The sequence below is a fragment of the Schistocerca serialis genome, chromosome 9, assembly GCF_023864345.2.
Source record: "Schistocerca serialis cubense isolate TAMUIC-IGC-003099 chromosome 9, iqSchSeri2.2, whole genome shotgun sequence".
Classification (NCBI taxonomy): Eukaryota; Metazoa; Arthropoda; class Insecta; order Orthoptera; family Acrididae; genus Schistocerca; species Schistocerca serialis.
The window spans coordinates 479,732,095-479,754,452 of NC_064646.1; the positions used below are offsets into that span (position 1 = coordinate 479,732,095).

The 22,358-nt window shown below is 37.1% G+C and overlaps 1 protein-coding gene across 2 annotated transcripts; it reads left to right on the top strand.

Moving 5' to 3' along the window:
* Nucleotides 1-137: 137 nt before the first annotated feature.
* On the top strand, nucleotides 138-22,312 carry LOC126418853 (zinc finger and BTB domain-containing protein 17-like). Of its 2 annotated transcripts, none has more exons than XM_050085841.1 (5): nucleotides 138-275; nucleotides 502-1,354; nucleotides 1,486-1,677; nucleotides 10,080-10,178; nucleotides 21,350-22,312. In XM_050085841.1, the coding sequence occupies exons 2-5, from the start codon at nucleotides 509-511 to the stop codon at nucleotides 21,407-21,409; spliced, it is 1,197 nt and encodes a 398-aa protein (XP_049941798.1). In that variant the 5' UTR covers nucleotides 138-275; nucleotides 502-508; the 3' UTR covers nucleotides 21,410-22,312. The 2 variants fall into 2 exon arrangements, with proteins under 2 accessions (XP_049941798.1, XP_049941797.1); XM_050085840.1 differs by having other exon boundaries at nucleotides 10,010-10,178; nucleotides 21,350-22,311.
* The last annotated feature ends 46 nt before the right edge of the window (nucleotides 22,313-22,358 follow it).

Genomic DNA, 22,358 nt, shown 5'->3' on the forward strand with positions numbered 1-22,358 from the left:
CGGTATCTATCTTTAAATTCTTTGATTTTTTAATACGTAATTTACAACATGAAATCTTAGTGGATCTCGTATATATCATAACTTTTTACAAATGCTCTTTTGACGCTATACGTATTCGCACTCTTCGCTGTCCCAATAGCCGGGAACCAATACCGATCAATGGATAATGTTGAAACACCATTGGCCATCCTACCCGAAAATCGATAATGGTCGTAGGTGATCGATTTTCATTATTAGGCGGCGCTGGTTCGACAGCTAACAGTTTAAATAAAAAGGTAAGTTGAAAAATGACGTTACATATTTGTTGTTGACAGACGCGAATGAAAAGATTGTTTACGTTACCGGCTGGACGCTGTTTAGCTTTGTTTGCCATCCGTTTGCCTGTCGCCAGCTACTTGGAACATAGCGTAACTTATCGCGCTGTTTACCATCCTTTCGATATTATTATTGTTGCGCGCTGTACTTGAGTAATGTGTTACTTGCTATGAAAATTATTTTCAGCATTACCATGGCTATTGCAGCGGCAGATAACTTTCAGCTGAAGTGGCATAGTTACGGGACACATCTTCATTCATCCGTAGCCACTTTGCTGCGGTCTGAATTATTTTCCGACGTGTGTTTAGCAACAGTGGACGGACGACAGATATCGGCGCACCGGTTCGTATTATCAGCATGCAGTTCGTATCTTCAGCAGCTACTCAAAGCTGTGTACCCACCTACAGTCAATTTCCCCATTGTAATTGTTTTACCCTCAGAAATCCCTTACCGTATTTTGAAGATTTTGGTTCAGTATATGTACAGCGGAGAGGCAACAGTGAGCTATGGACAGCTGGATGGTATCCTGAGAGCTGCACATATTTTAGGTATAAAGGGACTGTGCCATGAAAGGACTAATACAGTGAATCAGGTGGTACAGGACAGAAATGGTAATGTCCAACCCTCAGTACAGAGATTATTTCCTCTTCAGATACAGACTGAGGCGACAGGGAAGTGTCAGAGGAAAGCATCCTCAGGTTCAAGATTTCAGGATTCCTCCTCGACTGCTACAACTGACCAGAACGTATGTAACGAAAAGGAAACAGCAAGTGTAGATACAGCTTCAAATGGAAAAGAGGACAAGAATCCAGAGAAAAAGCAAGATGTAGTAACTCCTGGTGCTGTTAGCAGCAAGAGTCCTACCGAAGCAGACGTTCTGACTGACAGTTCTTCAGAGCACCCGCCCAATAATTTGCCATTGAATCCTGTCCAGTTGATAGTAAAACAGGAACCTATTGAGTGGGTAGATACAGAACTGTCTGAACCAATGGAAGAAGAAATAGCAAGTCATATGCATCCAGAAGTGACAGTTAAGTCTGTAAGTGTTGTGAAAAATGTCCACTTCGTAGTGCTTTTAAGTCAGTTTCTGTGTGTGCTGTTGTTATTGAAGAATAAATATAATCCAGTGCACATTTCAAAATTTAAAGTTTTTAATTGTACATGTTACAGGAGGAAGATGACTTCCATGATAGTGAAGGAAGGGCTGTACATGTACAGGAACCCTCGGCCTTGTATACACCCCTCACATGTGATCTTTGCCATGAAACATTTAGTCTTCCAGGTGACTGGGTGCGCCATATAGAAAATTTCCATGAAAAGCATGATGGTAGACGGAAACGTTATAATAGAAGACCTTCACAGGTAACTGCACCACAATTTCATTTAGTAAATTACCTCATTTACTCATTTTTAAATGTATGAATATATTGTTGAGACAAGAGTAACAGTAAATAGTTTTTGTGTAGGTTAAAACTTGTTTGCTTGTAAGTGAAATTGTTCATTCGTGCTTGCTACTTGATTACAGGCATAATTTAACAAGTGATATTGTTCATTCACACTTATTATTTAATTACAGGCATAATTTAACAACTAAAATCATAAAACTACCACTACTCAAGCCTTTCAGTTTGACAATCAATGTTCTGAAGAAATTAAACATAAACTAAAAATTAGCATAATAATAGTAAATTGAAACACAGCATATTTCTTCAGCTGAGCACTGAACCTTTTTGTCAATTGTTGTAAATGGGTAAATAAGTTGGCTATGAGTGTTAATTTTCTTTTTCTTGTAGTGATTCAGAATACTGCAGATGAGAATGTTATGAGTTTATCTTGCAATTTGCATTATCCTGAAAGAGAAGCATAATAATAACTTTCTGTTTGCAGTTACAATGTATTTGTGCCTCAGATGCTATTAATTATCTGATGTGTTAATGCTTTAAATAACAACAGGATTTTGTTGCTTCCGTTAGGAATTGTTGTGGTGAGGCTTGTAAGCAATACTAATGGGTTAAAATGTAAAGATTCATATTTTGAAGGCAAGAGACATTGATTTCTGAAGAAAAAGTTGTATGAATAATAATGAGGCAGAATCTAACGAAGAGCACAAAAGCTCTATTTGCAATTAAATTATTAATAAATTCAAACTGGTATCAATCTTGTGAAAGGTCATTATTGAATGGACTCATGTTCTGCGCAAGAGAAATGTAAATTTAGATTATGGTTTGCAGATTAATTTGCAGTTTCCTACTGTGGAGAAACTGATAAGAATCTTAGGCATAGTCCATATCAATTCAGGCAGGCTAGGAAAAAATTTTACCTTCATAGTCTCGGATATTATTGAATTTAGCATAAAATTAAGGACTCTGAGATACACCCCTCCCAAGGTGACACTGCACATACCGTTTTGAAGATGCGAATTTTTGGAAAAAAAATTGAAAATTCTGGTTCTCTGGAACAGTTCTACATTTTTTTTTTTTTAAATATAATTGCTTTATGATTATGAAGAAATCCTCCATTAGGATTTATCTGTCAAAGTTCTTTTACTATAGTGTTCTGAACTTTTTGTAATTTATGGAAAAGAATTATATTCAAAAATGCCAATCCATAAAATTTTGATTTTTTTCTGTTGAGTAGTACTATATAGTACAACATTCTCCACTTCCACTTTTAGGTTGAACAGCTTTTGTAAACAATGGAAATTTTTGCCATACATAAAACCTGTTTTATTACCACATTAATACGTAACACGCTCATAAAAATCAAAACCTAACCTTATTTAACATAATTTTAGTTTTGAAAGATGAGTAAGAGAGTCAATTTCCAAGCATTTTAAACAGTTCCAAAATGTATGTGAAAGGTTCACTGACTTGTGTAGTTGCCCTTATAAATTGCAAAAGTTTCAATTTATACAGCTTCTGTGGACTCTGTTTTGTGTTGAAATTAGCCAGTCAATGAACTACAAATGTGTTCCACTGCTTCAGTGTCTTCCTTTGATATAGGGTGATGCCCTCCTGTTGAACCAATAGGAACTGGAGAACTTACAATCTTCAAAACATTTTGAACAGGAAGTGAGCACTGATGACGTTGTTGCTGTGCTTCAGCTGGAAACCTTTATCCAGCAGCTGGTCCATGTGGTAGCATGAAGTTCACTACAGTTTCGATTAACTCATAACTGGTGTCTATAATCTCTGCAGTCCACCAGTGACAGTCATACAAACACACCACGTACATCCCCCTTCTCAGGTTGTGAATCTGAATATTATCCTGCTGCTTCTGAGGTGTTGGCCGAACGAACAAAATTTCTTCTGTCTTGCCCTTTAAAGTGCGTGCAATATGAATTCACCCATCACTTTGACTCCAGAAATATGTCTTCTGAATTCCTTTTGTTGTTTGAACCATTCTTCTTGTTTCTGCTCACAAAATTCTTCGATTCATCTTTGGACAAAAGAATGAGGGCTGTGGGTGTGCAAGATTTCACGACTCTCATAAAATCAGGAGCATTCTGAATCGCAGTTGTATTTGGTCTGGAAAGATCATGTTTTGTAGCCTGGCGCTTCAGTAGGTCTCCTACACCATCACAAGGCCCGTTCCTGTGACCAGTAGCACTGTATACCCAGCCATTTGGCACAAGCGACTTACTCAATTCAAACAGCTGGTAACGATTTTTAAAATTACTAGGAGCACTATCAGAAATAATGATGATCTTCTCTGCCGCTGTTTACAGTTGAAGCATTTTGCGCATTGCTAGCAAATCATGTGCCGAGTCATGCCCTGTGTCATCACTTGTAACTGCAACACTTGTGGTCTTGCTTTGAAAATATGTCACTCCTAAAAAATTGAAACCTGGTCGTTACTCCAAAGATACTCGTGTGCTTCTTGTGGGAGAATTACAGACCAGTTTTAAGTAAAATCACAGTGAAGCACTAAACATAGTTCTTCAGCCTATACACACCCTTTCACTTCTGCAATGTGGTGTTGCAATTTCTTCAGATGCTGTTGTGTTACTGCTTTTACCATTTACCAAGTTCATCAGTGAAACTGTCAAAGGCAATGGTTTTCTTAATTAGTTTATTTTCCTCCCATGTCGCATTTGTAATTTCTGCAGTTATCTGCTATGTCTTCCAGGCCAAGTGTCTGTAAAGAGAGTCCTCCCTTTCTAGGGCAGTCACCACATTCTTGAAACAAACAAGTCTCTCGCTTTACGTCACAGACTACTAATGACTTCATACGCTCAACCAAGGTGTCATATGTCACGTGCTCCAGTAAGTTGTTCAAAGGTACCACACAAAGTTCAAAATTTGTGCCATGCACACATAAACAGACATCTCTAGGTGAATGTGGAACTACCCACTTACGCCGTAATGCATAAAATTTTGATCTTCCAGTATGTGAAGTTGTATAGTTGCTCTTATAAATTGCAAAAGTTTCTTTAATAGTACGAGTCATGTATCTCTTCACTTTCACAACTTTTTGAGCTTCAACTGTTACAGTTACAGTGTCTTTTTTGTTGGCACTCTGGTAAGAACATTTTATCCTCCAGATAAAATGACTGCACTATTTGAACTTGAGCTGCTTCTACATGATGACCATAATAGGGATCTGGTCTTCCACAGACTCCTTTTACAGACCTTACATTTCTTGATTTGTCTACCATGTACTTTGATACTGATGGAAAGTGGTTCAAAATTGTTTTCTTTGAAAATGTCTATGGAATAATAGTTAAAACCTGCACCTTTTCACTGTAGGATGCACAATATTCAACAGCTGAACTGATATTTGTGAAAAAATTCCTGACAAGAGATGCATGAGTGCTTTGGTTCATTTTATTCTGAAGATGCAATTTCTACTTTGAAGAGTGTGGTCAGTTTTGCTGTAGTGTATTCATCCATAGCTTTAGTAATTTCTCTGTGCTTTCTTGATGCATAGAGCTTATGACTCGGCTTCACTGACCATGGTTTCTTAATAGGACTAACCCCTCTATAGTTGACTGATTCAGGGCATTTAATTCTTCCATCCTTACACAACCCCTGCTCCCAATCCCTTACCTCATAGCTCATACCCCTCTAATAGACCTAGATGCAAGACCTATCCCATCAAAGGCAGGGCTACCTGTGAAACCAGTCATGTGATTTACAAGCTCAGGTGCAACCATGTGCTGCATTCTATGTAGGCATGACAACCAACAAGCTGTCTGTCCACATGAACGGCCAACAACAAACTGTGGCCACCTGTAGCTGAACACGCTGCCAAACACGATACTCCTCATCTTAATGACTGCTTCACAGCCTGTGCCGTATGGATCCTTCCCACCAACACCAGCTTTTCTGAATTGTGCAGGTGGGAACTTTCCCTGCAATACATCCTATGTTTCCGTAACCCTCCTGGCCTCAACCTTCATTAGTCACTGTCCTCACCCATCCAGCCCCCTCCCTGTTCCCATTCCAGCACAGCACAGCCGTCACCGCCACACCCACTCTTTTAATTTATTTTTATTTATCTCCTTTCCGCTACTTACCCTCTCCCCCCTCCGCACCTTCTTTCCTGCCCTCCGTCTAAACTGCAACACTTCACTGTCCGCCACTCCCACCATACTATCCCTCCCCCTCCCCACCCCAGCCTCCTCCTTACCCCCACCCATTCGCCACTCCCATCATGCACTGGTGCTGCCGCTCGCAGTTTAGTTTCAGCTCTCTGAGACTGCAGATGTGTGTGCAAGTTGCGCTTGCGTCAGTGTGTGTGTGTGTGCGTGTGTGTATGTGTGTCTACTACTGACAAAGGCCTTAATGGCTTGCGTGAGTGTGTGTGTGTGTGTGCAATTGTGCATGTGTGTATGTGTGTCCACTGCTAATGGCTGAAAGCTATGATTGTGTGAATCTTTTTATTGTGCCTATCGCGACTCAGCACCTCCGCTATATGGTGAGTAGCAACTGTCCTTCTCTCATATTGTTACATTCCATCCTGGATTTTCCATTGTTTGAAGCTATCTGAGAGGTAGATGTAGTCTGAAGTTAGAAGGGGTGGCAGGGGGATTTAAATGGGTTGAGAAGTTCTGGAAAAGGAAGGGGAAAAACAGAATAGTATGAGGAAACTTAAGAGATTTTAGACAGAGAAGCAAGTAAGAATTAATGAAAAGCAAGAAATGGTAATAACTGTACGTCACTGGCATTGAGAAGCAGTTGAGAACTGTAGCACACAGTGAAAAATCAAGTAATATTCTATTTAAAATTATATGCCAGGAAATTTACAACATAATTTAGGGCAAAAGGAGTGAACAAGTGTGAACATTTTTCTTTTCTTCACTTTCTAACTTTGTTATAATTGCATGTTTATGACCTTACACACAATATTAGGCACAGATGGCACTTGTATATAAATAACTTTTGAATCCAAGACAGTGATTTCTTTTCATTTGACATTTATCATACTGCTGACTAGTCTTAAGTTTTTAAACTTCTCAGCATGACACTGTCAATAAATTGAAGTATTTGTTGTTGTTTTACAGTTTTGGAGTTTTGTTGTACTGTCTTTTGACAACCTACCAGTGATAGTTTACTTTGTTCTTTTTCTATTTATTTAATCTCACCTCTTTGAGGAAAAAGAACTAAAATGGCCTTGTGTACTGTGGCTGAAGTTGTGGTTGGTGCAATTTGGGCTTTCTAATCCCTGATCATAACCATAACCCGACTAAGTGGAGGAATGAGACATATTCCCAATGATTCATCTGTCAGGTGATCTGTCGAACCTCAGTGTTTTTAAATAAAAGAAAATATAATGATATTTCACCCTGACATATGCACTCCATACAGAATGGACCTGGAAGAAACCCTGATAACAGATAGTGGGCTGTACCCTCTGCCATGCACTTCATGGTGGTTTGCAGAGTATGGATGTAGATGCACACAGATGGAGAGTAATCATCAGATGTAGAAGTAACTTTGGGTGTGCCCCAGGAAATATGTTGGGATGCTTGCTGTTCATGTTGTATATTAATGACCTTCTGGGTAAAATTAATAGTAGCCTCAGACTTTTTGCTGGTTGTGCAGTTATCTGTAATGAAGTACTCTCTGAAAGAAGCTGTATAAATATTCAGTCAGCTCTCAATAAGATTTCAAAGGGGTGCAAAGATTGGCAATTTCCTTTAAATGTTCAGAAATGGAAAACTGTGCACTTCACAAAACAAAAAATATAGTATTGTATGACTGTAATATCAGTGAGTCACAGTTGGAATCAGCCATCTTGTACAAATACCTTGGTGCAATGCTTTGTAGGGATATGAAATGGAATGATCACATAGGCTGTCATGGGAAAAGCAGATGGTAGACTTTGGCTTATTGTTAGAATACTGGGGAAGTGCAATTAGTCTACAAAGATTGTTTGCAAATCACTCATGCAACCCATTCTAGTGTATTGCTCAAGTGTATACCAAATAGTACTATTAGCAAATATTGAATGTATACAGAGAAAGGCAGAACAAATGGTCACAGGTTTGTTTGACCTATGGGAGAGTGTCACCCAGATGCTGAAGAAACTGAACTAGCAGACTCTTGAAGATAGGCTAAATTTCCCTGAGATGTCTCCTGACAAAGTTTCAAGAACCGGCTTTAAATGATGGCTCTGTGAATATACTACAACCCACTGTGTATCACTCACATAGGGATCGTGATGGCAAAATTAGAATAATTACAGCACACACAGAGGCATTCAAACAATCATTCTTCCCACACTCTGTGTGTGAATGGAGTAGGAAGAACCCCTAATAATTGGTACAATGGGACATACCCTCTGCCATGAACTTCATGGTGGTTTGCAGAGTATGGATGTAGCTATGTATATTTTTGACACCTTCAAAAATTGTGTTACGGGTCACCATGTAAACAGTATGTGTTTCTTTGCACAATATATGTGGAGTAATAATGTTTTCATTAACCATTGTGTACATGTCATATATGATGCCAAATTTACTGGCCTTCTTGTAGGACATTTTCACTAAATTGTAATTGCACAGTTCTTTGTTAATTTGATTTTATGTAATTGTATTGCCTCAAACTGAATATTCCATGAGAATTGTCTACAACAAGGACAAATCTTTAAACTCTTATTTAAGAAGTGTAGCTTTTCCAGACTTATCCAAGCTTTGTAGGTGTTAATGTAATTGCCATACAGAAATATGGGGTAAACTACACCAGTCATATAGCTAGTTGTGACATATTACAATAAAATTGGTGAGAACTATTTTCATTATTTATTTATATATTTTTTTCTTCGGTATACTGAAGCACCAGAGGAAGAAGGATAATATTTTGATGTGTAATGCTCATTATTTAATCACCCACTTTTTTGCATGTAACAAATGACAGTAATAATTTTGTTGAAATACTCAGCCATATAATCTTTACAAATTAAGTGATGGTATAACTTGTTCTGAATCTGGTCAATAAAGTATGAGAGACATTTCATAAATAATGCACAAGATGGTATTACGGTGGATCGTTTGATGCAGCAACAACAAAGATTACGAGGTGTAGTTGGGAGCTTGAGGAGGAAGCACATGTTTTTGTATTTTCACTGTGTACTCCTACGTAAAATAGGCGAGAGGTAGAAATGGACCCTGCAGGGGTCTCATGTACTGTTGAGTGTTAAAGACCAGAAGTCATACATCAAGACTGAAACTTTACGCAGCAGAAATCCACAGTGTGTTAAGTGAAGTTTGTGGTGAGTTTACACAGGACTGTAGTACATTTTCACGTTGGGTTATTGGTTTTTATGGTGGTCATATGAGCATTGATGATAATCCAAGACCTGGAAGGTCAAAAAGACAACAGATGAACTAATTGTGAAACTTCAGGCAGATGCTCTGGAAGAAGATCACGGTGCAACTTATGAGGAACTCTCTGAACCCATGTAATTCCCCCAACATCGGTATTCTGTTTTCTGACAGATAATTTGAAGAGATAAAATTCTGCGAGATGGGTCCCTCAATGTTTGGCTGCTGAAGAGAAACAGAAACGCATGGACATTGCAGTGTTGCTCAAACAATGATTCAACTGTGAAGCTCAAGGATTCTTGTGTCAAATTGTCACTATTGATGAAAAATGGATTAGAGCGTTTCAACCAGGGTTGAAATCACAGTCCAATGAGTAGAGGGCTTCAGATTATCCACATCGGAAAAAATTTCACCGTGCTCAAAGATCTAGCAAATGATGATTTTTGCTCAGTTGCTCTCAAGGCTGGGCCACTCATTCCCCACGACAATGCTCGCTCACATATTGGCAATGTTGTAGCCCAAAAACTGCACAAATACGGATTGGAAGTGTTGCTGCATCCTCGCTACGGCCCAGACATGAGTCCACGAGACTTCAGTTTGTTTCCGAAGTTGAGAGAAACCTATGCACGGACATCATTATCTTTCTCTGGAAGAGCTTTCTACCACCATCACCTGAACCATTCAACAGATGAGCAGCAGGGGTGTCCTGGATGGAATAGTAGAGCCTCCAAGACATTGAGATTCAGTCATAGAGAAGCAGGGAGGCCATATCGAAGGGCTGTAGAGAGATATTGGAAAGAAATAAACATGTAAGTAAAAAAAATAGTGTGCATTATTTATGAAATGTCCCTCATATTAAGAGTTTTTGGCAAAAAGAATGACAAAACTAATGTAAAACAACTGTAATATGGTGAATACGACACACAGGGCAATGAAGATGGTCCTGAATTTCCACCATTGAAATGTGAGCTTTGTGAGCAAGTGTTTGACACTCCAGGTGTATGGGTGCGACACATCCAGGAGGAGCACACAGATGAGCAGCTCGCTGCTACCAACAGGTGTGCCACTAATATCCGAGATGGCCACAGATTCACAGGTATGTTATATTTTCAATTTTCAAGTGCCCATAGTTTGATATTGGTGTGTGGATGATTTCATCATAATGACTCATAGCTAATATGGTACTTAATTGCAAACAACTGTCATGATGGAAGTGCACTAAAACACTAGTTAAATGTACACATTCACAAATGATGTAAAGCAGGCCAAAACATGTTTTATTTCTTCAGAAGTACAAGATTACAGAGGCTTTTTGACTTTGTCACTTTTGAAGAGCAGGGGACAGACAGAGGAAACTCCTGTCCTTGTATACGTATTGTAACAATCACTGTGGAGTGAAGAATGTGTGTCTCCACAAGCAAGAAAAATGGAATCGTCATTCTCTGTTTAATGTAATCCCTATTGAGGTTAGACACACTGGGAGACCAAATTCTAAAATATGCAAATGGAAAATGAGCACCCTGAAGCAGCAATGGTGTCACACGAATGAGTTTTATTCACACGTTATACTGGTTACACATCATATATGGTCATATTCACTGGGTCATACACGTATGGTAAGATTTTATTAGGCAATTACAATACCTTGTGAAAACTGAAACCAAAAGGATTGCAAAGGGATCATCATGGAGGTGCCAGGTGTCATCTTACAAAATAGTGTTCTTTGTGACCTCTGCCTGAAGTTGTTTCTGAGGCTGCATGTGTCCCAGACGTATAAAGGGGAAGACGTCTGGTGTTGTCTCTCCCTCGCACTTGTTTTTTTTCCCCGCAGTTGAGAAATTGTGTTTCCTGCTCAGGAAAAAATGTCACAGAAACAGGATGTTGAAAACAGTTTACAAATATTAAGTTATAGGAAAAATTAGAATGTACAAATGGTTTTCGTGCTTCAAGAATGGTGTATGTCATTTGAGGACAGAACATTGTTCCAGATGTTAGTCAGCCGCCCAAACAGATGAAAATGTTGAGATAATTTGTGAACTTTTGTCTGAATATTGACAATTGGACCATGGAACACATGGCAGAACTAAAAGTAGATTATCTTTGAGCTCAGTTCAAGTAATTTCAACACAATTTGGAAATGAGTCCAGGCACTGCCAAATGGTTCTTGATGATCCCAGCTGACCTCTAGGTACAATATTGGCATCCATGAGGAAACCTGCATGCCACCACCATGAGGATCGAAGTTGATGAACATGTGAAACTTCCCTGAACAACCTGACACCTCACAGCAAATGCATTAGCTAATTGATCAGAACCTTTCCTCTTCCTACATACCAATAATATGACTTCACAGAAATTCAATTAATTGTACATATTATCTTGGAATTTCTGCTGTTATTAATCCAGTGTAATGCTCAACACATTCAGCTTTTTCAATAGTTTTGGGATCAGTGTGTGGTTTCTACTTGGTACTCATTGAGACACTTTGAATTATTGCATTCACTACTTGCACAAGTTTTCTGCATGCCTTCTAAAAATGGTTCAGGTGCAAGGCACAGAAGGAATCTTCCTCACATACAAAGACGTTGTGGAGAGGAGAGGGGTAAGCAAACTTGACTTCTCTGGCAACCAGAGAAATGGCAACTGTGTTTAGTTTTTTGGAGCAAATTTTTTACTCAGTAAAGGACTGTACACATACTCATACACTTCTCAGTACACACAATTAAAAACATGTAATCTTCCCATGCCAATAAGAATGCGAGAATAATGGAAGTGGAAAACTTATCACACAGGGACCCATCACATTCATCTCAGAGCAATTCTTCAGTCATCACTGCTTTTCAGAAGTGGGAGCACTTGTAATTTGATGTTTTTGAGACCTATAGTTCCAATATACTTTTACGTTGCTTTACTGTCCTGTTGCAAACTTTGGTAGTAATTGTTTGAAATGAATCAACTGCAAGTTTCTACAGATTTTCTGTGTTTCCCCCTATGATATTGTGCTCCTGGAAATATATATTAATTTTTGTACAGGTTTATTCCAATATTCAGGTCACATTTGGACAATGGAAAACCGACAGTTTTGTGGCTTTTCTCAGTAACCATATCATTGACACAAAGAATTTCCAAGTTTTATGTTGTACAGCTATGGAGAAAACACCAACTGTTTGCTGCAGTATGTGGCATTGCTTATTTCAAATTCTTTATACTGCTTTATTATTGGAGGGCAAAAAATTCAAGTATTTATTTTTATTAAGTGCCAGTCTTCATTGCCAGGCCACCATTAACTGACAACTAGCTAACATCGGATATGATAGAATGCTGAATCACAGTGATGTATGGGGCACAAAACATACAATCCTAACCAATGTCAAACAGTAGCATAGGTTAGAGGGTTTTTTACTCTCTTCAATTGCTAGCCTGTTTTACATTTGGGCAACAGCAGTTAAAGTGAGTAATCTCTACCAGTCTTCTTCAATTGTAAATCATGTTGGAGTTTCTTTAGTTGTTTGGGTAATCGTATCCATTTTCGATGGGTTCTGTTATGGTTTTACTGGGAGAAGATAGGTAAATCATTTTTGGCTACTATGTTTCTGTAGTGAAACAGAACACTTGCATCTTCAAAATAACACTTCCAAATACATTGCTGCAGCAGTCAAAGAGTAGTTTCATATGTGCATGCAGATGAAATCTCTGGCCATTACAATGTCAAAATTTTAATACAACAGCCACAGTAGCCAGTTTAAACACTATTATATTGTATTACTGGGTTTAATTGCAATCTTATGCTGCCATCATCGGGTCTTGTGCAACTTATAAAATTGCCATGTTACATTACATGAAGACAAAGCATAAAAGGCACTCCCCATGTGTACATGTCTTGATAAAAATCCAGTCAGCGTCAAGCTTGTGAGTACCACATTCATCACCAATGTGCATGGACAGTATGCATTTTACAATGTGTGTGCATTTTATCAAGGGGATTTTTATGAAGACGTGTATATGTGGGGAGTGCCTATTATGCTTTGACTTCATGTAGTGTAACACAGCAATTTTATAAAAAGTTTTATAAGCTCAGATGATGGCAGCGTAAGACTCTTGAAACTGGTCTCCTGGAATAGTAAAGTGTCCACACTGCCATCACAGTGTACGAAGTGTGTTCTTTTTCAATCATTATCAAGACTGCCATGCTTTACAAACTACATTCCTTGGGGGAATTTGAACTCTGATGACTTATACAAATTGTCTGCATGACAACTCTCTACTCAACTTTAATCTATCAAATGCCAGAGTTACCATTCAGAGTATTTATGGTTACTGTAGACTCCATTGCAACTAAAGCGTTAGATAAAAAATGTGACTGACAACAGTACAGGATTTATGTGTGTTGGTCTTGAGGCAGATTCAAACTGTCTAACATTGCCATTCAAAATATGAAATTTTTCTTCTCCAGTTCTGTACAACTTTTGGAAATTAGTCATACTCATTTGCATATGCTGCCCAATACAGATTACAGGATACATTGCTACTCATCATAAAGATGAAACGCTGCATTGTGGGCAGGCACAACAAAAAGACTGTTAAACACTTAGGTTTCAGCAAAAGCCTTCTCCAGAAAAGAAAGGAAAACACACACAAAACACAAGCAGGCATATCTCTTGAACATGTCTACTACCTCCAGCCGCTCTAGCCGAACTGTCTGTCTTAATACTGCCAGTCCAGTCAGAGTGAATGTAGATAGCCTCAGGTATGCCTGCTTGGTTGAATGTGTGTGTTTCTTCCTTTCTTTTCTGAGGAAAGCTTTGGCTGAAGTCATTTCATAGTGCCTGTCTGCAACTCAACATGTCATCTTTACAGTGAGTAGCAATCTGTCATTTTCTTTTTACTGATTTTCCAATCTGGACTTTCCATTGTTAGATATTAATTTTATTTATTTATTGCTGGAAAAATATCAGGTGCGTGTCCATTGTTAGTGGTATCTGCATTGCAAAAGACAAAATATCTTTCAAAATACATTTATCTGTAGTGTAGTGTTTCATATTACTTAATGTGACTGCTGCTTTTTTATGTAATTTAACTTGCCTTTTATTTAGCACATGCCAAAGACATTTGCCAGTAGCAGTCATATAATTATCTAACTACGAGTTTTAATTAGCATATTAATTATGGATCTTATGTACTTCTCAGTGGTGATGTGCTTAATATCCAAAGATATGACTGAGTTGTTTATTTCCTCTTCTCCTCATCCTCTTCTTTTACAAATGAGTCGCTATGGTCTACAGTTTTTTCAACTGGTTCTCCTTTGTTTTTTTTTCCCACATTTCTCTCTTCTTGTTTCTGACCAAATGGCTCCAGTCTTCTTCTTGGGTTTGTCGTGGAAATCTAACTTATTTCTGAGTGGTAGTACTAATTTGGAGTAATCGAAGTTCGTCCATGTTCCTTCCAACTTCCTTGCATCATGTGTTATCAATTTTTAGTTTACCAAAGTAAGTGAATAGTCTATCTGTCACTCTGTTGGGATTCATCCTTTGCATGTGGCCGTAGAAAGCTATTTTTATTTTTCTAATCATATCTGCAATTTTTTTCAGTGTGTAAAGTTCTTTATTATGACATCTTCTGGATTGTGTCTACTTTTTCCTGGACCCAAAATTTTCCTTTTGTGATTTCCAGTCCATAATAACTTTTACAGTCGTGGACATGGTCTGTTTATGAACACGGACATTAATAAGAGCTTAGAAATAAAGATAAATTATGCACAACATTAAAAATCCTTGATGGACTACAAACATTTATCAATTAACAGTTGTTTTAATTTTGTCTTAAATGTCTTCATTTAACAGTTTTTTATTACTTGGCAGCCTGTTATAAAAAGTCTTCCAGCAGAAAATGTACTATGATATGTTGCTCTGTTATTACTAACTTTAAGTGACAATCCTCTCTTTTTGTTTGTATTATAATTATGGATCTCACTGTTGATTACGCCATGCTCCAAATTTTCTTTTATAAACAGTATAGTCCTGAGAACATATGATGAATACACTGTTAGTCTGTTATACGTAATGAGGTAGTCTCTACAGGACTAATGTTTACTAATGTTAGCTATTATCCTAACTGCTCTTTTCTGGGCTCTGAAAGCCCTATCCATGTATACCATTGATGCCCTGACACAAGTCTCAATACCATATTGTAGATGGGAGTGTATGAGTCCAAAATAGGTGTGTCTCAAGATAGGTGGCTCTGTTCTGCTAGAAAGGCATTTTAGCAGATAGCTGTAACAGGAGAGTTTTTAATGCATATTACTGATGTGCTCCTTCCATGTAAGATGTTCATCTACTATAATATCCAGGAATTTATAACAACAATTGTTTCAACTGACAACTCCGGTTCAGTGTCCAGTTGTTTTGATTTATAATTTAGCAGAAACTCCATCAGAATTGTCTAGTTCTTATTTAGTGCCAATTTGTTTTTGGTCAGATATTGTACGGCGAGGCTAATGTTCTCTGCATTATTTTCCACTGCTACCTGTTTTGTAGAGCCCCAGCTTATGAAGGAGGTACCATCAGCATAATTTATTAGGTTTGCATTTTGTGGATTTATTATATGATTGATGTATGCAACAAACAGAAAGAAACCTGATAATGCATCCCTGAGGGACTCCACAGTTAAGAATTTTATAAGATGATTTTACTGTTTATGCATGTCCACCAGTTGTATGATACAGCTTAACACGTCTCCTGTCAACAAGGTAGGATCTTAACAAATCTGATGGCACTCCTCTGACTCCGTAAGTTTCTAATTTATATAGAAGAATGGAATAATTTACAGAGTCAAAGGCCTTGGATAGGTTGAGTTTATCCAATACCACTTGAAAAAATATTGCTGGAGCTGTTACTGTAGATCTACCCTTCCCGAAACCCTGCTGAGGGGGCTTTTCGTAAATTGTACTTGCAGAAAAATCATTTAAGTTGATCAAGTAGTAGTCTGACCAACAACTTACTAAATACTGATGTTGATGAAATAGGCGTGTAATTTTGTATACCAGTAGCTATTCCCTTTTTATGCACCAATCTCTTATTTCAGTGACTTTTAAAAACTTAAGGAAATGACCCATAGCTGAAAGAGCTGTTTATTAAATGTTGTAATGGCTTTATTAAGCCAATGCAACATGCTTATAGTAGTTTCCACAATGAAACTTTGCTTGAAACCTGGCAGAAAATCCAGAGAGATTTGCGTCGGATGTAATGTATGCTAGTGGCAAGACACAATAAATTACTTTTCTGTGCGATAGCAATGGAAATACTATCAATGACAGCGCTGCCAAAGCAGAGTTACTAAACACAGCTTTCCGAAATTCCTTCACCAAAGATGAAGAAAATATTCCAGAATTTGAATCAAGAAGAGCTGCAAACATGATTAATGTAGAAATAGATATTGTTGAAGTAGTGAAGCATCTTAAATCACTTAACAAAAGCAAGTCTTCTGGTCCAGACTGTATACTAGTTAGATTCCTTTCAGAGTATGCTGATACAATAGTTCCATACTTAACAATCATATACATTCGTTCGTTGTACAAAAGATTTGTTCCCGATGACTGGAAAGTTGCATAGGTCACACCAGTATTCAAGAAAGGTAGTAAGAATAATCCACTAAGTTACAGGCCCATATCGTTAACATTGATATGCAGCAGGATTTTGGAAACATATACTGTATTCAAATATTACACATTACCTCAAACAGAATTGTCTATTGAAGATAATGGTATACTGACACACAGTCAACACGGCTTTAGAAAACATTTCTAGATTTCCAGAAGGCTTTTGACATTGTACCATACAAGAGGCTTGTACTGAAATTGCTTGCTTATGGAATATCGTCTCAGTTATGCGACTGGATTCATGATTTCCTGTCGGAGAGGTCACAGTTCGTGGTAATTGACGGAAAGTCGACGAGTAAAACAGTAGTGGTTTCTGGTGTCCCCCAAGGTAGTGCTATAGACCCATCGCTGTTCCTTATCTATATAAACAATTTAGGAGACTATCTGAGCAGCCATCTTAGGTTGTTTGCAGATGCTGTTGTTGCTTATTGACTAGTAAAGTCATCAGAAGATCAAAACAAATTGCAAAACAATTTAGAAAAGATATCTGTATGATGCAAAAATTGGCAATTGACCCTAAAAAACAAAACATATGAGATCATCCACATGAGTGCCAAAAGGAATCCATGAAACTTCGATTAGACAAAAAATCCGACATATCAAAAGACCATAAATTCATCTAACTTCATTGGAATTACAGTTAAGGGACACATAGGAAATATTATGGGGATGGCTGACCAAAGACTTTTTTTTGGCAGGACACTTGGAAAATGTAACAGATTTACTAAAGAGACTGCTTACACTACACTTGTCCATCCTCTTTTGGAATACTGCTGCGCAGTGTGGGATCCTTACCACATAGGACTGATGGAGTACATTGAGAAAGTTCAAGGAAGGGCGCATTTTGTATTATCGCGAAATAGGGGAGAGAGTGTCACTGAAATGATACAGGATTTGGGGTGGGCATCATTAAAACGAAGCCAGTTTTCATTGCAGCGGAATATTCTCACAAAATTTCAATCAACAACTTTCTACTCCGACTGCAAAAATATTTTGTTGACGCCAGCCTGCATAGGGAAAAACGATCATAATAATAAAATAAGGGAAATAGAGCTCGCACGGACAGATATATGTTTGTTTTTTCTGCGTGCTGTACGAGATTGGAATAATAGAGAATTATTGTAAAGTGGTTTGATGAATCCTCTGCCAAGGTATTCATGTAGATGTAGATCACTGCACTGTCTCAGAAATTTGGCTGAGATGTCATCCCAGCCACCAGATGTATTTGCTTTTAAGTTTGAAATGGTTTTCAGGACTTCCAATTCTGTAACACACCTCAGGAACAATGAATTATTGAGATTTAGCACCTGTGGTGGGTCAATCACATCCTCCCTACTCATCTTACCAAATTGGTCTATGAATCTCTTACATACATCCTTTGGGTCACTCAGCAATTTTTCCATTGCCTTTTATTTTTATATTATTGCACACTGCATTGTCACTTCCCGTGCTTTCTTTGTTTACTATATTCCATGCTGTTTTGCTAATGTTGCTGGATTGCCTCATCCGTGCTTTTAATGTCATAAGTGCTTCCCTGTAGTTTTATACTGGCTTTGTATTTAGATTGGAAGTACTGCATTTTGGTATCTCTAAAAAGAATATCCAAGTCCTTCATATCTTCCTTTAATTTTATCACGTTAGGGGGAAGTTTAAGATTCTTGGAACTGTCAGTTTTCCTTAGTTTTTTTGACCACTGAGCATGCTTGATTATGGGTTAATTTTTTTTTTTTTTTTTTTTTTTTTTTGGTCCCAGTTTCCATTAATATCTTCTGTTTCATATGGGCCCACCTGATTCCAGTTTGTGTGTGCCAGGGTTTCCTTTAATGTATGAGATAACTATTTCTTTGTCTGTATGGAGCTCTGGGAATAATGCACTATCATCTGAAATGTGGTTCTTAATGGTTCTAACTCAAGGTCTCCCTTGCTTAAGTTTGTAATAACGTGGTCATTACATGTCTGAGAGTCATATGTTATTCTTGTTGATGTTAAATTCACATGGGTCTAATTATAGGACTGTAACATATCAATATATCTAAGATAATGTATGCTATTAGTTAAGGAGTTAATGTTCACATCACCTAGTATTATAGTCTGTGTTTTACAAGTTGAAAATTTATCAACTAGTTCCTGCAAATGACAAAAGAAATCTTCCATTTTATTGTTAGGGGGTCTATACAGGCTAGCTATTACTAAACTGCTAATTCCGAGCTTTATTCTTATTGAAGCTATTTCAGAAACCATCTCACATGCAAATTTATCTACCCAGTCAATTTTTTTCGCACTGGACATTATTTTTGACATAAATACCACCACCACTACATTGCTTCATACAATACACACTGACAGTTTTATAATTACTTAGATTAATGCTACAAATTTCTTCACTTTTGCACCCTAATCCATTCACAAGGAAAATATGAAATCTACTTCCAATAAGAAATTCGTCAATTTGTTGAATTTTGTGATATTATTTTGAGTTTTGTCATTTATGACATTGCCAAGTACTTTACCTTCACGTATGCGTAGTAAAGGCTGTTTGAAAACAGTTAAGGGAGTGTCAGGAAGAGACTATCACCTAGTCTGACTAGTTTTGATATGGAAATTTCGAGAATTTTCACTTTAGAATTAGTGTTTGTTAGTGAAATCACAGCTTTAATTAAAATAACACTGAATCTAGTTTGTAGAGAATTCCAGACAGACGTCCTACAGACGGAGTCATTAAGGTTTCCTGAAGTCAACAAAAAGTTTTAGATCATCTTTTCAGATACATTATTATTGACTATGTTGAGAATCTGTTCTGAACATGATCTAGTCTTTATAAAACCACATTGATTTTCACAAATTTGAGGGTCGAGTTGTTTTGCCATAATCGATAAAGATTTTGTTGGCAGTTGGTAGGAGAGAAATGCCTCTATATTTGTTCAATAAATTTTGTCATGTGCTTTGGGCAGTGGGTGGATTAAGGCTGTCTTCCAGTCTCCAAGCACTTTTGTTAGTCAAATAATTTGGATGATATAGGTTAGTTAGCCCAGAAATTTGTTATTTGAGTATTTCCTAAGTTCTGCAGTTATGGAATCCTCCCAAGGTGCTTTTTCGCTTTTGAGTTATTCGATTTCACCTTGTATCAGAAGATGGGTGTCATGGTACTGAGTGCATTCTAATGTGAACTTAACCTTGTTTCCAGACAGTCATGGATTACTAAAATTTGAAATTATTTTCTCCAAAGTCACAGTTTTCTTGGTTATGTGCTGTGTTCTCATTTTGGGTATTAAAGTGAAGGTTTGGCAGAAAATATGTACTTAAGTTTCTTCCCAAATTCTCATAGAAATTTCTAGTATGCTCAGTTTGAAGGCGTTGTCTTTATTTTTATTATAATTTTTCTTAGTGTTCCCAGTCAGTTTAGAAGTTTCTTTTCTCATTTCAAAGAATCTTTTCCTGTTTTCCACATTCTTGTCTTTATTCCATTTTAGCCATGCATTTGTCTTCTTGCGATAGTTTCATCACATTATAAATCTAATTACATTTCTAAATTGCATTATCTGTGTTAAATTGCTAACTAAGGACTGTATTTCAGCACTAGAGGTTTAGAAGAATGTTGGTGAAATTTTTGGTTTTTTAAGTCAGTCTGTTCAAAATAATGGCAGGATGTTTTGTCAGATGTGACAGTTTCTTTTTCTTCCAAAATATTTAGCAAACCATTTTCAGAGGTGGTTGCAATTGACAGGCATTGTGTCAAGTTACTGGATGCGTGTTTGTTTTTTCAGATGTGAGCTACATGAAGGTAGGTTTATGCCAGTGAGAGTAAGATATTTTCTGAACTGTTTTGAAATTTCTTCCTTTCTTTCCTATGTGTATTTTCTCACACTTATTTTAACTTAAAAACCACCTAAATGGGTAAGTTTAAAGAACTGTTCTAGGGAACGACAAATTCATGACCATACTGTGTAGTGTGTTCTGAAGCTTATTCTCAGATTGGTTATTTGAAATGCAAGTTTGATTTTATCTTAACATTTCCCCCAGTGTAGTATGACAACTGAGCTGTTTGATTATAATGTGGTTTTGGAAGGCTAAGTTCTCTCTTTTTTTTCATTGTCGTAATCTTTTAGCATAAATTTTGTTGGCTAAATGTGGAATTAAAGCCATTGTTTTCTTTTGCTATTTTTCTGGTGCTTTTTGTTCAGATTTATAGTTCCTTTGGTTGGCAGATAGGTCCAAAAATATGCTTCCATGCGTTTGTTGGTGGTAAGAACTGTTGGGAACAACTTGCGCCAGCCACAGATAGCACTTGTAACTAACTGGCCAGACAACTTATCTGGCCTAGTGATAAATTTCATTACAGGTGCTATGTAAACTTTGACATAAAATTCAGAGATCAGTGTTGAGTTAGTACATACCATCACTTTCATAGAACAGAAATGGTATGAGCAGTACACACCATGAAACATCTTATAAGGCATGAATGATATCAGTTACATATGTAATTGGCATTTGAAATGGTTTCTCGTGGCAATGATTTGGGCACATCACGATTAATTAATAAATCAGGGACACATATTGAGTACTGAACTTGCTTTATTCATAATAAATCTTAAAAAAAGGTTTCTTTTTTCCAGGTGATCGGAAGCGCTGCCCAGTTTGTGCCAAAACTTTCCCATCACGTGCATCAATGGTAATCCACAAACGCACCCACACAGGTGAAAAACCTTATGTGTGTGCTGTGTGCACTAAAGGGTTCAATGTTAAAAGCAACCTATTACGGCACCTACGAACATTGCATGATCAAATTGTCAGCCCATCTGCTATGGACTAAAGAAACATATCAAATCATTTGCTGTGTACTTATGAGTAATCTAAGTAGTATACCAATGATTAAATGACAGATCTTTAGCAACATATCCCTGAAAGGCAATGACTATGTAAAATTATGGAACACCTTCTTGCAGCATTATTTGTATTGTTATCTCAAAATACAAATGTGAATGGAAAATAGAAATGTTTTGCATGCAAATCTTTCATAAGAAACATTTTAAAATGAGTAGTTGTTATAGTGCTGTATTGCACTGTTTCTAAAATGAAATAATTGGTCCTAAACATCATATCTTGTTAAAAGGTTTCTGATATTGATAAATTACCATAATGCAGATTCCAATATTATCCAATGATTTGGGTTATAAAAATAAGTATTTCTTCCTATGTAGTGAAATGTGTTTCCACATTGAACATTCCTTTGTATCAAAGTGTTATATTTACAACTGGTAAGTTGCCATTTAATCAGTCAACAGACAGTGAATAAAGTTCAGGATACCTGAATCCAAGCAAAAACAAAGTTTTACAACAAGATTTTAACATGTTCTGACACTCTTACATTACTGTAAACTTTACACAGTAATGAAGTTTGTTTAAATGGTTTGGTCATTCTGAAATTGTGTATGGTCTTTTGTCCATTTTGATTTCAGTTTTTTAAAAATAGTTGCATACTTTGTGATTTGTGAAGTACCCTCTATTGCTTAACTTAGAACACCAGTAAATAAATAATAAAGCAAGTTCATTCCTTCAAGATTTCACAATATTGTTTATATTATATTTGAATGTAGATATAAAATGTATTTAAAATATCAAATC